We start from the raw sequence: 21,025 nt of genomic DNA, 5'->3' as shown, positions 1-21,025 counted from the left end.
GCATGGGTGGGAGCAAGTCCAGTCACAGAGGCATTAGAGTGTGATGATCAAATGCAGTTATACCAGAATCCAAGCCAAGGCTGGTGTTTGCTCACAGCCAGGAAGCTCTGTTTGGGAATTACTGGTATTCAATGCATTCAAACCAATGTGGTTTTACTCCTATTAAAACATGTACTTGAATTATAACAAGCAATCCAGACATGGGCTGCTGCTGGGCTTGGCTAAAACATTGGCAGTTGCTCTTTTCTGTTTCTTCTTGCTCAGTTAGCTGTTGTAGAAATTGAAAACATGATTTACTGGAAGGGGGAAAAAAGGGAAAAAAGGAAATATCGCCAAGAGAATTAACATATTCCAATAGATACATTGGCTACTAGTTTTGTGGGAAAATAGGGAGGTTTTGGGGGAAAGGTCTTAAACCTCTTTTTATTATGTATTTAATAGATGGCACAAGTCAAGAAGGGATCAGAAATAGGCTCCCTATTATGTGCAAGCACAGAGACAGACACACAATAGACATGGGGACAATATTGTCTGCCATATTCCTAACTCAGATCCTTGTCAGTGCTGCAGGACAGTGAAAATCCTTGTAGGATTCTTTAATTCTTTCATGTAACATCTCTCAGCAGCTGTTCTCTCCCTGCATTAACACAATTCCCAATACATTAAATAATAATAAAAAAAGTTATTTTCATTGTTTAGCTTATAGCTTAAGTCCAAAAATGCAGAAGGGTTTTCATTTGTGAAATGGTAAGAATAAATTTAATGGAGAAGCAGGAGGTCCTACTGGTTACCTTTCAACTATTTTCTTATTGGATGTACTAAGTATACTTCTCAAACTTACTTTCAGATGGAGAGTACTGGAATTGCTCTATCTCTGCAGGGAAAGAAGTGCAAAAAAATTGCATGATGGCCTGAGAAGAGCAGATATGGAAAGTGTGCCATGGGACTAGAGAGTGACAAGAAATTCAGAAGCTGTAAGGCATTAATGAGGTGCTTTGATTTAATTAGCCAGTGTAACATCATTTATCATGGCAGCCACGAGAGACGTGCCCATAACAGCGGCTGCCTGAAGGTCACACTCACATGTAACATTTCTCCTACAGCACACAAATATCCAGCTATAAAAACCTGTTCTACCCAGGCTTGGAAAGTAGTCACTGAAAGACAGTTTTGAAAAGCTTCCACGTGAATAACAGAGTGATATATGTTGTAATCAGGTCCAGTCAATGCCTTAATAATGTGAAGTTTCTGGATTCCCAATGTTTATTGGACTTAATTGTGGGAAGTAAACAGTAAAGACTAATTTTTAGAGTGTTATCTTAATAGAGTCAGAATCATAAAGTTTTAGGACATTTCATGGTTTTATACCAGCACATCCATGCTGTCAGTCTTTTCTGCCTACTGTGTCTTGCCTGTTCATTATTTAGGAAAGAACTTAAATAATGATGAGGCTCTGAAAGAATTCTCAGTAGCAAAAACTTCATAAGGGCTCATTTATGGTCTCAGCTACATTGACTCAAGTACACTGATGAAGGGAAAAGAATTCCTGGGGACACATGCTGCCATAAATGGTTGTTGCATTTAGGTAAAGCCTTTTTAAAAAACGGCCCTGTTACCCTTGTAAAATCATGGCTCAGGCCTGCTACTTCGGCTAAGTACAAGAGGACTATAGGAAAGAGACTCAGCTGAATTAGAGGCAGAAAAACAAGTTATATAACCCCTCCATGGTAAGGGTGTTTACATCGTAGTGTATGGTGGTTGGCTGGACTATGTTTGTTATGATTTAAAACTATGTAACTGATAGAGGCTTAACTGCTTAAAAAGGCCTGGTTTCTGCAATAAAGAGGCTCTGCTTTGCACCTGCCTGGGAACTCTGTGTGGCTTTGCTTTGTACAAATGGGGCTTAATTTGGCCCTAAATTAGAAACCATTTGTCAGCTGGGAGCTCAGATATCCAACAACATTCAGTACTGCCCCTCTGACACTCGATAGTTTTCCAACTGGAATTTCCTTACATTAGTAAGGAAATTATTCTCTTTTTTAAATTAAGTTTTTCATGTAGATTTTTTTCATTTTCTGCCTTACAAATCATTTTACCAACACTTACAAATTGTTCTGCAAGTGTTTATATTTGTTTTAGTTTTTAAGCAGCTCATGGGTCTGTTAACCTTTCCTAATCATGTGTTTCTTTAATTGAAACCCCCATTTATAAAAGAGCATAATAGGATCCACCTTCCCACCAGAAAGAACTAGAAACACATCCCAGGAGCATATACCTTCCATACCTTCTTTGTGCTGGCCTGGAAGCTCAGCTTCACCCCTGACTGCATGAACTCTCGACCAAGGGAATTTCAGGTAGAGTGAAACAACTCGAAGCTTTGCAGAGCAAAAGCCCTCCTGCATTTCATGGGGTGAGAAAATGTTCAGCACTGATTCCTACACACGTGGAAATCTGTGGGGTTGGATTTGGCTGCAGGGACTTCTGCTTGTGTCTCTTTTGGATACCTGAGTTGAACAAGGATGTTGGAAATTAGAGCCCCCTCACAACTTTGTTAGTGAGTTTATTTCTGCTGTATTTAAACTGCCTTTGCATTGGTTGCACAGGAAAGCCAGACTGAAAGATTTTTCTGCTGCAGAGAGAATGGGGGGTTATGTTGTTCTGGCTCTGTTAAATGAAGAACATCTCCTGACGTCTAGTTCTACTTCTTCTCCCTTCATCTCCTTCACCCCTTGCCTGTTACCTTTTAAAATTTCCCTCAGGGTAATTTAAAATATATTATTTTTAGATTTAGCACAGTACTAAAGGACCATTTCTAGCACAAAATGGCCAAAGTAATTGCCCAGAGAAGTTGGTGTCACTTTCAGAGGTTAGAGAGCTATGTTCCTGCTGACAAAAGAGATACAGGTTGCACAGACATCAGAGTATTTGCATGGTGCATGAACAGCTCGAAAGGAAAAAGTCTGGAGAGTAGGGGTTTAATGAAAATGCAGGCAGTCATCGGGGCTCACTGGAAGAGTTCAGCTTTTAGCCTTCTACCCTGTTTCATGTAGTATTTGCTGTTGGACCCTGCCTTATTCTTCAGGTGCTGTTTCCCTTGTGGGGTATCAAGTAGCAAGGTAACATCAGCAAACAGGTGAAATTTTGTCCGATACTATTTATTATGAGGGGCAGGACATTTCTCTGCCTGCACCTCTGTTAAACCTTCCTATATTACATACTCTTTCTAATGACCTGTAGGATGTTCAGCCCAGCTAATATGATGAAACTCAGATTATACAAAATAGCACATCCTTAAGAAGTCACCTCTTTGTGCTTCTGTCAGTGGAAACACGGGTAGACAGCATCCCTCCTAGGTCTTAGCAGCTGCCTGTAAAAGAAGGGACACTCCTGACTATCTGAGCATCTGAAGTGCAGCTTTTCCACTTTGGAAAAGGGGTCTCCTAGAGTACCTTACAAAGACAGGAATCTGCTTGCAGGAATACCTTGCAAAGACTGTCCCTGCTTCTGCAAGGCAAATGTTAGATCTGAATGTTAGACTGGAGTTACATCTAATCCATGCTCCTCTATATGAGGCAGGAAATTCCGAATCTGTTATCAAAGCAACACACATACTGTGTAATTTTTGTTTTTCAAACAGTTGGGTTAGGACAAAACAAGCAGCAAATATTTAAAGAGTGGATATTACATGAATAAAAACTGTCTGAGAGTATAACTGTGCTGCTGCAGTTTAACAAAACGCAGAATTCCCTAGACTTGCATGAACTATTGGCTCATTGTCTAACATAAACCTGCAGTCTGTTTGCTGGAGTAGCTCAGCTACTCTGCTGATCTCAGTGAAAGAACCATTGCAACTACAATAAACACCCTGGGATCTTGAAAAACATGGGAAGATATCAGCTGCTGTTAAACAGCACAGAAGTAAACAGGAGTGAAACTAATAAATACATACAAACAGGTTTAAGGTATCCTATTTAGAAACACTATCCCATGAGTTAAAGACCTGAAAATTTAGCTTTTAACAGCTCTGGCATACAAGGAACCAATACAAGTACTTACCTATCTCCCCTGTGTAAGTGCTTCACTTCTTGTTCCTGGCTACATAAATCAAAAGCAGGGTAAATGCATTACGAGTTAAGAGAAGGAAATAATATGATCTCCTTGCAGACACTGGGAGCAACAGCTTTCCACTTATGTGCCAAAATGCCACACAACTATTAGTCTGGAACAAGGCATGCCTTCTTTTAGAAACAGTCTGTAGCAAATTCATATTTCATCTACTAAATCCTTAACTGCTTAGCCTAAAACTCACAGTCTTTCAACATGTTTCTCCTCATAATATGTCTTTCAAGACTAGACTGTGCTTTTCTCTCATTTTGTAGGCACAGATGAATGACAGAGTTATAGACAGGTACAGATGCACAAAGAGGAACAAAGTGTCCAAATCCCAGAGTGCCAGCCACAAAGCCCAAGGATATCCAGTTACACTGGTCAAAAGCCACAGTGCTAAGAAATGAAAAAAGTCTCTATTCTGATATAATTTGAGGAAGGGTGGACAGAGTCTGTATAGATGCTCCTGATATGTAAAAGCTACCTCAGAATAGTGGGTATACCTGAAAGTGGGAGACAAATGGATAATACAACATTGACCATGTTGTCCACAGTTTGTGCTCACAAATCAGTTTTCTTTTGACAAGACTCATTTTTCACAGCAGTATCTTTGTCTCCAAGCCTTTGCCAAACAGTTATAATTTCATCAGTGCATTTGGGGATATATTTAACAAAATTGCCTTTTGCAGAAGTGAGATGGTACCAAAGCAATGTAATTCTGAAAAACAAAAACACAGAGGGAAGGATAAAAGCTGTCTTGAAAAACTAGTGAATATGGCCCTCAATTTCCTAATAAAATGCCCCAGTGCATTGTTACTTGCCTATTATTCTCTTCATGAATTACAGGAAAATAAAATTACCATAATTTTGCAATGTGTGCAATATCATTTTATTACAAGGAAAAGAAGCCAAATTTGTACTTTATTATCAAGAAATTATGTATTAAGACTGCTCTAATGTAACCTTTGATCTTGAATTCTTAATGAAATCAGATGCACAAGGTACAGTTAATGGCATAGTGAGCCTGGTCTCTGAAGTTTTTTCAGAGGATGTGTCTAAACACATGACAATCTCAGAATTCCTTAATGCTTTCCTCTAAATGATCAAAAACATTTTCATATACATCATCAAACACTTACACCCATGCTGAGATTATGTGACTAAAACTTCAAGGCAGAAAATATCAAATGTAAATGTGCATGTGTCCCTTTGTCCATTACTGTATCATCTTTGATTAGGGGATCATATTAAATTAATAATTAATAATAGCTTGGCTTGCCTTCTGCAGCTGTACATATGGCATTCCTGTGCACTGTGCATGCATTAGGGTAATAAAGAACATGATATAATGTATAAGCCATATTACTTATCTGCAGGAACCCTGCTCATTCATCTGTCCTTTCCCTCATAAAGCCAGGCCACTAGCCCTAGCAGGCTTATGTTTGAGCAAGGCTAACTTGACGTGGGTTGGTACCTGAAATGGGCTTAAGCAAGACAAAATATTTCCAGCTGGGGATGGTGGACAGAGGAATGCAGAGCATCATGAGGACAGACAGACCAACCAGCCTCGGGCTGATCAGCGTAGCCTGCATTTGAGAAACACTACTAAGTGACAGGGCAAAAACTGGGTTGTGTATATTAAATGTATATTAATGTATATTAATTATTAATTATATTAATTATTAATTGTATAAATGTATATTAAATGTTTTTGTAGATTAAAAAGTTCCCTACAACTAGACTTTAATCAAACTTGTCAGTGACCTAACATCTGCTAACACCTAACACTTGAAAACCTGGGCTCAGGATCGCTTCCAACATGAGAAAAACTTTTCACCGTGGCCTCTTCACTTACGGAGGGACCTCACACAGGAACTCTGGACCACGGAAAATCCAAACACCTTCCACTCCTAGGCACACTTCTGTCACTCACCTCTTCTAACAGAGTCACCAAGAAGGTCGTGTGTTTAAATGAAACACGCCACCGCTCCGTGCTCACCCCCACAAGATCAGGCAATCAAGCGCTTTGCACCTCCTTTCTGCAGAGAGCAAGGCTGGGTCACATTTGGGAGGTGCTGCCGGTGTTACAGAAGGCACAGAGCTGCTCTGACACGGCAGCGCTGCCAAACTCCCACCACGCAGAGTGACGGATCTGGAGAGCTCGCAGTTAAAAAAAGCTTACACAGGATACAGCGCATTATTATTAGCCCGCAGTGTAAATAACGGGACATATGGAAAAACCAAAGCACAGATCTGTCTCAGGTCTGTCAAACACCTCTTTGAAAGTTTATACACTCAGGCAGGGAAAATTTGAATCTCCCAGGTCCTGTATATAGCCATGCTATAGACACAGCTATCAGAGTTGTAACATCAAGCATCCAAGCTCAGGCCAGCAACACCTTCCATTATCCTTGTCTTGCTCCCAGTCCCATAACTTGGTCTCAGTTTATCATCAGGCTGTGTTTGGTACTCTCAGCAGAAGGATGGAGTGTAACACTGCATTATTAAAGGAGCATTTTCTCATTAGAATCTCAATCTTTTTGTACCAAAACCTAAAATTAACAAACCCCTCTGGAACAAAATAAAATAAAATAACCCCAAATTGACCAGCCACCTATTGCTAAATAAGAATGAGATAATATGCAACTTTTACCTATTAGCTCAAGTGTGTAATACTCCAACACGTCTCTACCACAGCGGGGGGACTCCATTCACTAGAGCATTTGTCTTTCATGCATGGTCAGGAACAAGTACTGCCCAGTGAGTGTCAATAACACTTGAAGGGCTGATTCTGCTTAGTAGATCAGTCCTGGCACAAGGCTCAGGAGGACAGCATTAAGATCCTGCCTCCTGCTGATGCTGCCTCCTGCTGAGATCTGAAATTAACTTCCAAGGTTCAAATCCTCAGCAGAAACTCAAAAGAGAAGTAAATGGTTTGAGGGGAAAGTAGTTCTGCCTATAAGCTGATCTTATTAAACATTTTCACTAGTGACCATAGCACAGTGACATGGTTCACTAGAAATAAGAACACTTGCTGATGTCACAGTCAGAAGCATCATAAATAAAGATGAGGATCAGAAAAACTAAGGAAAGGATCAACACACAAAGCATGAGATCATGCACTCATGAAATAAATGGATTCTTCTTCCAGAGAATAATGACATTCTTTAGGTCTCCACAGTTGGAAATGGAATGGAAGAAGAGCTGGGGTGAGCCAGCCTCCAGCAGACTTGAGAAAAAAGAGAAGCACTCACAAATACATGAAGTGAGGTATTCCCAAAAGAAGTAAGAAAGCATTAATGTCTCTTTGCTAAGATGCACACCTCATGCACAACTTGCTCACTCCCACACAACAGAGATTATTTCAAGTGGGTAGAGATACAGAATTTGGTAGAATGCCAAGTTTATCTTTGGGCATGAAACCATTGATAAAATTAACATTAAGGAGATAGAACTGTTCCCTAAGCACAGAATAAGGTTTAAGAACCCAGGAAGGAAACTGCCTATATTAAAGAATTCTGTTGGCACAACAACAAACAGGTGCCCCACAGCTGGGGATACACTTACCTAAGAAATCAGAAGATTCCTATCAGAAGAATGAGACTCTGGATCAGGTTTTCAGTAAGGATAGCAGGACAGAAAAAACCACAATCAAACCAACTGATCAGTTTTAGGGTGGATCAGGATATGTCCTGACAGGAGAGAGAAACATGTGGAAGAGTGCCTTCTATAAGAGGAGATTGGGTTTAAGGGTTGGAAAAGTCTCACAGGTTTTGAATTTCAGGTCTCTCAAAAATGCTTTAAATTACATTCTATGGCCAAAATAAAGTATGTTAATTCTAATAATGTAACATCTACCTAGTAGAGGAGGAGACAAAAATCCACTTTAAAATGTGAAATTATACACTAAAAAACAAATAGCCCATGTGAGGTATTCTTTACTTACTAGTCTTCTGGTAACTGTAACAAAAAATTGGAATTAGTTTCTACATCATATACGTTTTTGTAAATGGTGACTCTTGCTAAGCAAGTATAAAAATCTAGAAGCAGAGGAAGGTAGATTGTAATGCATTCACTAGTAAATCCACAGGTAACTAGAAATATTTGCAAAATAAATCAGCATTACTGTATGACAAGATGTTCTTTTGCATTCATGTGATCATTGAAAAAGAAAAAAACAGCCTAGGAAACACGTTTTCATTTGCAAATTACGATGCCAATTCCAAAACACCCAGCTTACTGAGATGTTTCTTTATATGCCTGTTGCAATCTAAAAAGCACTTTTAAGGACAGAATAAATGTCTCTTTCAGGCAGGCTGTTAATATATTTTCCTTCTCAGCATCTCACAGAGCCCTCTGCTGCGTGATGTCCTCTGTGGGGCTCGCTCACGCCTTGTTTACCTGCACAGAGAACTGCCTGAGTGCCAGAGCTGTGTTTGCTGGATTGGAACAGACACTGCTCTTTGTGCTCCCAAGATAAGACGTTGCAACAGTCAAGCTGTTTTTGTGCATCTCAACCACAAAATATGATCTTAATAATTACTGTGAATCAACTAAAACAGCAACTCATATCTTCTTCCCAATAGCCATAAATTTCAAAGGCGCCTCTTAATTTAGTGCATTTTCATCTTGCTTCGCATGTGTGAGAATATTTCTTCCAACAAATTCACAAAACCTTCTTTCAGCAACAAAGCACAAGCTGTAAATTGTCCCGTACCTCAGTTTTCTTTCAAAGCTCAGACAAAGGACTCTTCTTGCCCTTTTCATATTATGTCCACATAAATCAAAGCCTGGTAAAGGACAAGTCAAGTAATCTGAGCAAGCAGCCTACACTAACTATACAACTGGATTGTTGCATGTCATGCTTCCCATTAGTCACAGATAGAAACTAGAAACTTCTGACGAAGTTCACAAAGAAATTGAGAGTAGAGCTGTTGCTTCATGGATATACTCAATAAGCCTCTTAACCTAGGACTCCATCATGCAGAGCTGATAGAGCATTGACTGGATTTCTTTCTTCCCTCTTCTTGTTTTACAGCCAATGTCCTTTCTTGCAAGAATGACACTTGTGAGCTGTGCAGAGCCCTCTCATTATGATGGTTCACTGATGTAATTGAATCCATGTCTGTCCAGATGTGTTCTCATGCTTTTCTCAGACATAGTCAGCCCCATTTCTATCTATGTGCCAACTCAAACTTATATCCTGAAAGAGCACTGACAGGAGAAGGCAAGAGACTTCATCTCCCTCCTGTTACACTGAACATCATTGGCTGACAGAAATTGGCAACAACTCCATTAAAGTCGGGACAGCTACATCAGATTTATTGTGTTTGATGGTCTGTCCTTCATCTGTGTAACTCAGCTGATGGCCACACAGGGACTTTTTTCCCAGTTACACTGCTGAGAAAATGACCTTGTTGCTGATGGGAAAGTCGTGAGACACAGTCAGAGATTTAGAAGTGAGGACATGCATGTAGTAAAAGACAAGATGCCCAGCCCACTGGGGTTGTAATAACCTGGTGTCAGTAATGAAGGTGTAAATCTGTTTCATAAGCCCCTTGCTGGTGGTGCTGCCACAAGCACATGGTAGAGCCCATTTGCAAGTGTGCCAAACTGTCTGTGCTACAGAAAACCCAGTTATCATAAAAGAAGGTAAATAATTAAATATTTGCAGTTTTGAGGAAGTGATTAAAAGCATTTTGGACTTATAGATGTTTTATATTTTGAAATAAAGAGTTTTCTACTATCTACACTGACAAATTCATATATATTTATACCATCACTGAATATAAGAAGCATCTTATCACTAAGAACACAGAACTGGCCTGCACAATCCATGTGCAAGACAACTGGATGGGAATAAAGCCTATGGCAGTGAGACAATAGCATTACTGCTGTGTTAAGAGAACACTAGCCAAACACACTGAACCACAGAACTGTGGGAACTGGATGCAGCAATTGCTATCCACAGTAAGAAAATTGTCATGCTATTCAACACTAATAGTCACACTCAGGTATTAGAAGACACAGATGTTGCTATTGAGCCATTTTCATGTAGACCTGCAAAATTCCTGATATTCTGTGAACGTTGCCAAATGCTCCCTGGCATCTGCTATGAGGCAATTCAGGCTGCTCTGAATGAACAAACTGAAGCTGTTTCAAAAGACAAGAGCTGCTCAATGTCTCTATAATTTGTTCATCTGCAGATTTTGCAGTGCTTATATGACAGTGATTCAACAGGAGTAAAATAGCCCATGGAGGCAAACCAAAAGGAATGAGGTTGATGAGCTAAAGCAGTACCTCAAACAAGTTACCTGTCATTTATAAAGGAGTGCAGTCGGTTAGGAGAGGAATGATAGGGATACAAAGTCTAAAATTGAAACTACAAAGTAATGTTCTGGAGGAACAAAGATGAAGGCAGCAAAACAAAAAGAAAATTACTGGAAAGCATTTGCATTTAAATCCAGATTGTTCGAGAGCAGAATCATCTATTGTAAATTTTAATTAAAGTTGTTCCTTATATACAAAAGTTTCTCTACACAGAACAGTAAGATGGGGGTAAACTAGAACTTGCCCTCCAACTCACAGGATAAGGCCAGTACAGCTCTCTGATTAACCCATTTATTATTATTACTCAATTTATCCTAACCTACTCTAGCAAGGATTTAAACGAAGCTAGAAAGTCACCCTAATTTTGGAATTAAAAGAACGCCACTGGGACTCAATCTGGTATGCCAATTTACTATTCCAGTTAAATGGTCACCCTTTTTTAAAAGAAGAAATAGCAAGCCCTACACATTTACATTACACAAATGTAAATGCCCTGTGACCCACTAATGACAGCAATAATATTGTTGTCTGTTGTTGCTAATGGCAAGTACAGTACTGCTCTGACAGACAGGCATGTTTTCTGCACCACAGCAACAGACAGCTTTGTAATCCAATAACATATCAGAATTAAAGCTAACATTGTTAATATTTTCTTGGTGCCGTACAGTATTTGGAACAGCATTAGGAAAGGATGCACATCTCAGTTAATGCAGGTTGGGATCATTGATTAATTATTATTACTTAAGGACTAACATCATGCTTGGCACTACAGAAAGTAAAAATTAGGACAGCTTCTGCAGTGAGAAATGCAGATTGAAAGAGATAAAAATGCTGGGGAGAGAGGGCAAGCGATAAGAAGGACCAAATATTTTGTAAGGGCACAGCTTCTAGGCCAGCCCCTATCTCGGTTCCTGCTTTTCTATCTTCATGGACCCAGTGTCTGCACACTTCAAAACTAAAGAAACTTTCTGTTACGGCTGTATCCAAACATGGTATTTAAGCTAGACTAAGATGTAACACTAACACTGGATGCAAAGCAAATAACACAGTAACTAATTGTACTTTGCAATTACACTACTTCTCAAAATGCTGATGTTAATAAGCAAACAACAAAATAAAATATCATGCTATTCAACAGAGAAAGAAATGGAAGCAAGAGCAGTGGTAGGCGAGGGTCAAGGAAGAAGTTGTGAAGGGAAGTCAATGTCTTTCTGATGTTGAACCTAAGTCCATTTTCTTGTAAGAGCCCATGGTTCACTGCAAAGATAAAGGCCAAAATTTGCTTTTATAAAGCAGAGAGATTTCAAGAAAATGTCAAATGAAGCTGTCAAACCTCAAATCCATGACTGGCTCAGTAGGAAAGGTGACACAAGAAATAGGAGGGGAGAAAAAAATCGAATACAATTGTCTTCAGAAACAGGAGTTCTGAATAAGGTATTGACTGGTACCTGGGAGATCATGCAATTATTTATTTTCTGAACATGGCCAAATTAATCTATTTTCAAATGGAAAGACATCTGAGACAATTATATATTATCATATGTGGTCTGATATTTTCCAGTAATTTCAGTAGTTAAATGTCAGTAGAAGTCTCAGAGCTAGAATCAAGGAAAGGGAAAAATCACACTAAATGTGTCAAATTGCCCTGCTGCTGGTACAGACACAGACAGGCAACGATGGCCACTGAGAACATGGGGAAGGAAAGTGTCCCCAGATGGGAAGGCAGCTAGAACAGAGAGATTTATTATTTTTCTTTTGGGGATTTCACAACATTACTTCTAATTGTGGTGGGTCAACCCTGGTCAGCAGGTAAGCCCCCATCTGGCTACTCACTCATGCCTTCATTCCTTTACCAGCATGATGGGGCAGAGAACAGGAAGAAAAAAGCAAGAGAACTTGTGAGCTGAAGGACAGTTTAATAAATGAAGAGGAGAAAAAAAAAATCAAACAAAAATGGAACCAAGTGATGCAAAGGCAAACTCATCACCTCCCACAAGCAGACCAATGCTCAGGCATTCTCTGAGCAAACACGAACTTGGAAGACACCCTTCTCCCCTTTTCTTCCTCTACCACCACTTTCACTGCTGTGTTTGATGCTGTTTGGTACAAGAGATCCCCTTGGCCAATTCAGATCAGCCATCCCTGCTGTGTCCTCCCACTATCTTCTTGCCCCTCTTCACTGGGGAAAGTGGGTGCAGAGTGGGAAATAAGATAAAGTTCAGCTATAATCAACATACTGATGTTGGAGCCACAAACCACAGCACCACAGTGGCTGTTATGAAGAAGGTTGCTCCATACATGCAAAATAAGAACAGGGGTCATTTAAAGAGGCTGAAAAAGATTTTAAAGCTGGAATATTTTGGTGTGGTATGAATGATTTCCTTCTGCAAATTGTTCAGTCATACTCTGGGAAGCTGAAACTGTCATAGTAATTAGGCAGAACAAATGGTAAACTAATTTAGAAAAAATATTTTATTCATAAAATGACTCAACATTTGTGCATAGACGAAATATCTTGGAGCTAGATAATTTAAGCTCTGAATACAAAAGTCAGAATAATTTTGTTCTTCCTTCAATACTGAAAACTAAAATAATAACAGAAAAATTATACCCAGAGTGGGTGCTGTGAGGCCTCAGCTCCTTGTCTTTGGATGTGTAAAACCAAGGTGCCCAACACTTTGTAGGATCACTTCCTACAGTAGGATCATTTAATAAGTAAAGGGCATGTTAATTTTCCTTGAAATAATAATTATTCCAAACAACCATAAAATCTTCCTTCTCCAAAACATTATCATTTTTTAAAAATCTACAAATGGTGTAGGAATGCAGAAACTGTCTTCATTATCAAGCAGAGAGGCAAACCCTAATGCAGAAACAATATACATGATAAACATGTATATACAAGATATACAAAAAAACATATTTTATGTTTTAAAGCTGGACCTCTAACTTCACCAGAACACAGAAGTAAAGAACTCACATTAGCATCCATGACATTTTAAAATATTTGCTACCAGTTGTGAACTTTCCTAAGGATATATATATTGCTATCCAACACTGGTAAAGGTAGTACAAGATACACAGGGAATTTCCTTATGGCAGTGAAGACATCATAATAGTCATCCCAGCTGGATGTCACAGGAGTGATAGGTAAGTCACTCTTAGAATGACATCAAGAATGCACTGGATACAAAAGTCAACTCTGTCTTTGGTTTTGAAGCACATTCAGATATGAAGAATACACCCACCCACCCCCCACTCCATTTTCTTTTGTATTGCCAGAGGATTTTCTTCTAGAAGTCCCACCACTGGAAGTTGTCTGTACATATTTCTGCTGAAAATAAATCTAACAATAGTTTTCAACACAGTTATCTTTGTTCTTCACATCTTCAAAAAGGCAACCTATAAAAAGAAGCAAAAACAATACTGTGATTAGTTTCAACATTGCAGGTAAAACAAAGACACTTCTTTGTATCCACAGAAATTATATATTATCATTATCTTTTTACTTCATAACACACTAATGCAATGAGAAAACAGAGGCCTTCTTTTTTTTTTTGCTAAAGCACTGCCTGTGTTGCAGAACTGAAACTTTTTTCCCCCAGGATAACAAAGAATGTTTATCTCATCTAACTTAAAAGGCTATTTGATAGTATTTTGAAAACTAGCTTAGATTAAATCTTTGATACATTCACTATTTTGTCTGAATATTAGCTTGTTTGAACAGTGCTGTCACTGTAAGTCAAATTCTGATTCCAAAGTCACGATGAAAAGCCCAAAGTCATAAAGAAAAATGCCTTACATTTGAAATAACCAGGAACGAAAATCTTACTCAACGGGAGAAGACAAATACTTGTATATGATCAGAAGATAGCAAATGATGTACCTCTTCTCTTTAGTGCACTAAAGTGTCTAACAGCTATTTAGAGGGAAGGTGATCTATCAAATACAAGAGACCTATAGGATTTCTGCTGTCCCAAACTCATTATTTCTTGGTAACATGCAAGCAGCAGTTTCTCCTGTATGGTTTTGGTTTTGTTTAGCCTTCTTCAGGATCTGCAGGATACTAATGCAGAAAGTTAAGTTAGCTGACTGAAAATGACACGTCCAGATTCTTATCTGCCAAGGAGATTGCTTCACATATATTTTGCTGATCACAAAGACAGAAAAACAGATGTGCAGATGCCCTCACAAAAACACAAGAAGAAAGAAAAAAAGAAAAATGACTACCAGTTACACGATTGTCTTCTGAAAGGACAGAACCTGTTTCTCCTGTCCAATGAAAAACATACAAGAAAAGAACTTCTGAGACAGATACTTCCTCTTTGTTCTCTGCAAGAGTTTTCAAGTCATTTAAGTGAAGAATAAAATTACCATCAATTACAACTTTGGATTTTCAGAGCTGACCCTCAATCACTACTCTACTCGATGTGACCAAGAAACTCTTGAAGCATGATCACCCAGAAGGAACTGAATGCGAACATAAAATATCACTGAGTATTCAGAACACAGGATAAAAAAGAGCTAAAACACTCCTTTTGGGTCCTGTGCCCAAAGCATGTTTAAGAGAGAGTTATATGTCTGCTATAAAGGATGGAAAAAAAAAAAAGCAATTTTTAACATATCTAAGATGGTTCTCAGAGAATCAGTAACACAAAGGATTCATGTATAAATAACACATCTACAAGGTATAAATGGGACATGACAACAATTCTTGGTTAAGAATAGAAAGAAAATCATGCAAACTCACTTCCTGAACACTCTTTTGCTACTCCAAGACTAACAGCAATAACTGGGTAGAAAACTGCAGTTATTGCATAGAAGGGTTTGCACAGAAAACAAAACTGAGATCCCCGAAAGTCCCACATTTCCAAATCATTCTTTTCTTCTTCTGAACTGGAATTAAAATTCAGAAGTAAAAATTTTCGTGTCCTATATTAAACATAAGGAAGAAATTCTTTGTTGTAAGGATGGTGAGGCACTGGCACAGGTTGCCCAGAGAAGCCGTGGATGCCTCATCACTGGAAATGTTCAAGGCCAGGTTGGATGGAGCTTTGAGCAATCTGGTCTAGTGGGAGCTGTCCCTGCCTGTGGTGGGAAGCTGGAACAAGATGATCTCTAATGTCCCTTCCAGCCCAGGCCAAACAATTCTATGATTCTATGATTTAAAGAACATACATTTTCAGAAACGTCTGTTTGCAAACCTTGCCAGCAAGCAGCTGGCTGGCCAGGGTGGAAGTTGGCCTGCTTTCCCATGAAAATCTCATCATACTGACAAGTTCCCATAGAGTGTTTTTTTTTCAGCTCCATCAGCATGTTCCAGCAGTAAGCTGCTACACCAAAATAATTTCTGTTAGCTTAACCAAGGAGTATTGTAAAAGCCAGAGACTACTCATCATGTAGGGAAATTTATCCACCATGCCAAAGATTCCCTCCCTCAAGGACAAAAATTGAAAGCAAAATCAATATGCTTGTTACCTTTATCATGATTTAGTTGCTCAGATGAATAGAGACATATACATAATTATGAGTAAATGTAAAATCTTACCTCTGTGGAAGAGTCGTAAGTTATACATACTAGGGATGAAACCCTGGCACCAGTCAAATCAAAGACAAAATTCACATTGACTTTGACCATGTGGGAGATTTGTCCTTGCATTGCAAGGAAAAAATAGAAAAATCAAAAGAAATAACCGTCTCAATACACAAGACTCAAAATTTTAAGCAGATTTTTCTATTTGAGATTGCAGACTCTTTTGCTACACAGTTTTGAAGTGCCATTAGAGTGGATATATTTGTTTAATTTGACTGCTTGCTATATTTTATAATGCATGAAATACACTTTTCTTCTCCTTTGAGAGAGTTATTTGCACCATAATGCTTCCCTAGACTACTAGGCTTTCCTACTGCCCAATAAACTGAAAAGCAACAAAAGTAATAATTTATTACTGTCTGTGTTTATATTTACTACCAATGTGAATGAAAAGAGCACATTAGATCATTCCTACAGCTGACATACCAGCAAAAAAGATGCAAATCAAGCTGTTTAAAAAACACCTGCAACCCATGAAAATACTTCAGAACAAAATCAACTGAAACGAAACCACATAAGAAGTTTTACCTTATCCATACTGTTACTGTAGATGCAGTTGGATATCTAATCAGCAATAAACAGTATCTTCTACATAATAAATGAATTACTATAGGTTGGGAAAATGAGACTATGTGGTTCTCCCACAGCTTTCCATCTATTAGGATACTTTCTCTACAAGACAGATCACTACTAGCTTCTTCCAGCTTTAGCAGCAATGCTTTCAGCAAAGTCTGCACATCGAATATTTCACTGCTATGAGTGCATTTTGAAAGAAAAATAATGTGCCAAATAGTTATCTCATCTACAAAGGTTTATTACTAAATTCAGAATAAAAATCAGTTCTCTAATCAGTTTTATTGACCTTACCTCAGCACATTGTCCCCTTCTTAAAGCGTTCAGGATAGCCAGTATTAATCCACCCTTAAGAACAATTTATGTACTCTACCATCCATACTTCTATGACAGGAGACATTGTTTTTTTCCTTTCCTCTCAATTATTTTTGAAGATTTAATCTTACGCTGTCACAGAGTATCAAGTGCATCTCAGCCCTCTATCCCATTAGTTTCCACAGAGCCAGAACCTGTGAAGACCTCTGGATAATGAACAAACATAAACTTTGTATTTTCAAGCATTTTAAGAGATATCAATACAGAGGGAGCACCAGAGCACCACAGACATATGAACGATAGATAAATCTTACAAAATCACTCTTTCAGTAAACAATAAAGCAGCATCAACTTTGTTAAAATCTCTTGTAGTCAGGACAAGTTAAGAAATCCAGGTAGTGATATTCAATTTTAGAAGATGTGCTCTCTTGGCTTTCTCAGGAAAATCAGAATGGTTTGGGGTGGAAGAGACCATAAAGATTATCTAGTTCAAATCCCACTTGCCCTGGGCAACCTGGTCAAGTGAAATATTTCCCAACACCAAGTGAAAGGTGAAAAAAACCAGCTGCAACTTCTGAAAATATTTTTAAAACTATGGAGACCTAACAAATTTAGAGATAAAAGAAGGTGGTTCCAGACGGCTGAAGCTGGTGAAAACAAATCTCTTTTACCAAGTGCTAACACTAGGTGAGCTGGCAGAGTGGATGACTGCTGTAAGAGAAGCAGGAGCATGATAGAAGCAGCTAAACAACATATTTCAAAGAAATGCAATTTGCAAAATAGGTAAGCAAGGAAAAAGCAATTCAATCAGTTGCAAGAACCATAACAGTAGCCAGATCCTTACTTCCACAAACTAGGAAATAGTATGTCAAAAGTTGCATTCCCATATTGTAGCAAAAGCTTTGAAACTGTTCTTATGTTCTTCTCTTTTAAGGAGTCCAAGTGAATGGTGCATAAAAATCCCTATGTACATCTCTCAAAGCTGACAATTAAGGATTTTCAATACCCATGTCTCACCCAAGAGCTAAACAAAAGTATGTAAAAGACACAGAATTTCTCTTCAGTTCTAGAGAGGGAATTGTACTTCTGTTTACTCCTCCATAATTATAAAGGAAAATAGTGGGTTGAAAGTAGTTATGTATGCTTCAGGTTCAGCAGAAGAAATTAAATCTCTGAATGCTTCCTAAAATATGACTGCTGTGTTTTTTTCCACTGCACAACAAAGAATAAAACACCACCCAGCTCAAACCTGAAGCTTAAACGTATAAAAGACACTTTACTGTTGTCTTCTTTGAACACTAGACCAATTTTTAAATACTACCCCACACAGTTCACAATGCTACATTGTGTTTTAGAAGAACACAACTTACATGGCTATCTGAAATCATATCTACTGCAACAGTCTGTACATAGACAGATACCCACGCTTTAATCCTGCACATGTGCTAGTGTGAAATCAGGCGTGATGAAACGACTGCAGAGGAAACGTTGATTACCACACCAGCAAGGCTGCAGCCTACAATCAACATCAAATGCTGTATTTATTTCCACTCAAGGCTGACAGGTAATCAAGCAATGCCATGCCATCCATGTGCACTGAAAGAGAATAACCTTCCCAAAAAGACAAGGACAGCTGTGGCCAGACCTCTGCCCCTAGATCCAGCTGTGCTGGATGATACTGATCTCACAGGCTCATGGTGTCTCTCAGCTGCAGGTTACCATTCCTCTCTCCCCACAAAAGACCACTTCAGAGTTTCTCCTAGTGTCTGGTGAAACCAGACTGACTAAAAGGATGGGTTTATGCTAGAAACAAGAAAGGGAGGGCTCGCACAAACAATTCTGCTGGCAGATCACAGGGGAGAGACAAATCACTGGTGGAAATAAGAGTGAAAAGCTGAGAATAGTGTTTTTTTCCACAAGTACAGCTGGATTTAAAAGATAACATATACTCAGAGCCTCAGACCAGTCTAATTCACATCCAGATTTGTATTGCTACAAATGTTATGGCTAGTGCTAAGTGTTATGGATTAAGCCTTAATAACTACAGCTAGTACAACTGCTTGTATGGTTGCAATTATATTGCAGTCAAGATGCCCTGTACATAGAATACACTTCTACCTTGGAAAAAGAATCAGAGAAAGTGATATAAACATGTTTGTGTGAATATAACTGAACCTACATATCCCTTATCCCCATACTTAATAATGCACTAACACCACTGCAGGGACAATGTGAATAAACAGACAGAGAAGGCCATAACCCTGCCTGACACATTTCTCACTCCTGCAAAATAAAGACAGATCAATGAGTGGGAGGATTAAAGCATTTGCACTATGTCTAGGTCCCAGCTCTATAAATATTTGATTTCTGATAGACTCTGCAAGAAGTTTGGTGTTGCCATAGGTGCTGAAAAGGGACAGAGCAGTCAAAGGAATAAGGCCTTTCCCAGAGGGGGAACATGCTCCTTCCATTCCTGCACCGCCACCAGAAGCTGTGACAACCTGTAACTGTTACCATTACCCTGTGGATTAGCAACTACTGGCAACAGCTGATTAAAAATAGCCACATTAAGTCTTAAGAGTTCACCTGCCTACCCATACCATACAGTTTATATATTTTTCTCACCTAACAATCTGGGATCAAGTCTGTTGATGCACAAATACCCTGTTCCAGAAATATATTTTGGCACCAGTGTGAATGAATGGACACCAAGCAGATGGCACTAGATGAGCAGAGACGTGAGAGAACATTAACTGCTATATTTACACTTGCTCCCACTGAATCCAGAGACCCATACAAAAGCAGCTGTCTTTTCCAGACTTGAATGTTACCAAGCTGTTGCATATTACCCCTAGATCTCTGGAGTGGCTTTTGGGGAAAACAAAGGCATTTTTAGAGGAAATTGGAGAGTAAAACAGCACGTTCACTACTAGAAGAATGAGAGGAGTCAGAGACAGAATCATTATGGTTGGAAAAGACCTCAGAGATGATCGAACTCCTGAATCATTGAGATGAGCCTAGCTTGACAGTATAGGTCAAGGTAGGTGTATATATACATAAATATACCTTGACAAATATATATATTGCCCCATAGGGCCTCTCAGTAGCCTGCAAACTCAATGGCTACATTCCAGAAGCAAAGGTGTAACCTCTGTTACACTGATGGTTAATTCTTTTTCTTCTGTCCTCCAGGCTCCTGTGATAATAGTTGAACCTTGGGTCACTCAGTGCCTGTTTCTCCTATGGCATGGAGGTCATGTAAGTAGACTTGGCTGCTCTGATATCCCCTCCACAGCCCATCAATGGCCACCACTTAACACAGCATGTCAACAATAATTGTCTCATGCTCTCTCACACAGGGAAAGTTGCCCAACATGCTTTCAATGCCATGCAGTGAGAAGTCTGGTTTTGAGTATGCACCAGAACATGAAAAAGTGTTTTGTCTAATTACCCTTCCTTTGCATTTTTAGTCTAAGAAAACCAAGGAAACATCAGCCTGTGCTCATAGCACCATAACTTCATACCACTAGGTTGTTATATCTTGAATATTTTACTATAGAAACAAAAATTTTTGGACAAAAATGTCTCTAGAGGAATATGAGTCCCTTGAAAAGGTCACTAAAACAATACTACAATACTACAGATTGACAGAACAGATACAGTTGTACAAGCCAAGTTTAAAATATTTAATGAAATAACAAAAATTTATAGAGTCAATCTAAAAGCGTTCATGACTATCACTATCATGCTCAAGTTCCAAAGGAGACAGAAACTAAAATACATCCAGAATACTCTCTCAGCCAAACACAGCAGCACTGTGCTGCACAGGACCATGTCATCAAGGCAATAATGAAGCTAACAGAAGCACAGATTGCGAAACCATGCTATCCTGACAAACTGAAACCCTGCAAATTGGGTTGAAGAACAAAGGTATGTGGAATGGTGGTTTTGCAGTCTGATCCACTAATCCCTACAGGGCTCAGATTTGGGTATGGGTTCTGTGAAGAACTCTTACCTCACTCACTGCACAGAATGTCGAGGCCATTCTTTAGCAGATACATCTGCAGGGAATTCCACATCTCAATGAGTATGTGCTTCAAACAGCAT

General features: G+C 38.9%; 1 protein-coding gene across 2 annotated transcripts in view; it reads right to left on the bottom strand.

The window, feature by feature from the left end:
• Window positions 1-12,891: 12,891 nt before the first annotated feature.
• UBE3D (ubiquitin protein ligase E3D) overlaps window positions 12,892-21,025 on the bottom strand; it is a 78,137-nt gene continuing 70,003 nt past the window's right edge. For both annotated transcript variants that reach the window (XM_014877826.2, XM_088162119.1), the window contains one exon: window positions 12,892-13,839. In XM_014877826.2, the coding sequence (XP_014733312.2) occupies window positions 13,819-13,839 (21 nt within the window). In that variant the 3' untranslated portion in view covers window positions 12,892-13,818. The remainder of the gene's footprint in view (window positions 13,840-21,025) is intronic.

Source organism: Sturnus vulgaris, chromosome 3 (assembly GCF_052056855.1).
Source record: "Sturnus vulgaris isolate bStuVul1 chromosome 3, bStuVul1.hap1, whole genome shotgun sequence".
Lineage (NCBI taxonomy): Eukaryota > Metazoa > Chordata > Aves > Passeriformes > Sturnidae > Sturnus > Sturnus vulgaris.
Note: the sequence above shows the minus strand (reverse complement) of the source record. Positions and strands in the feature narration are given on the sequence as shown.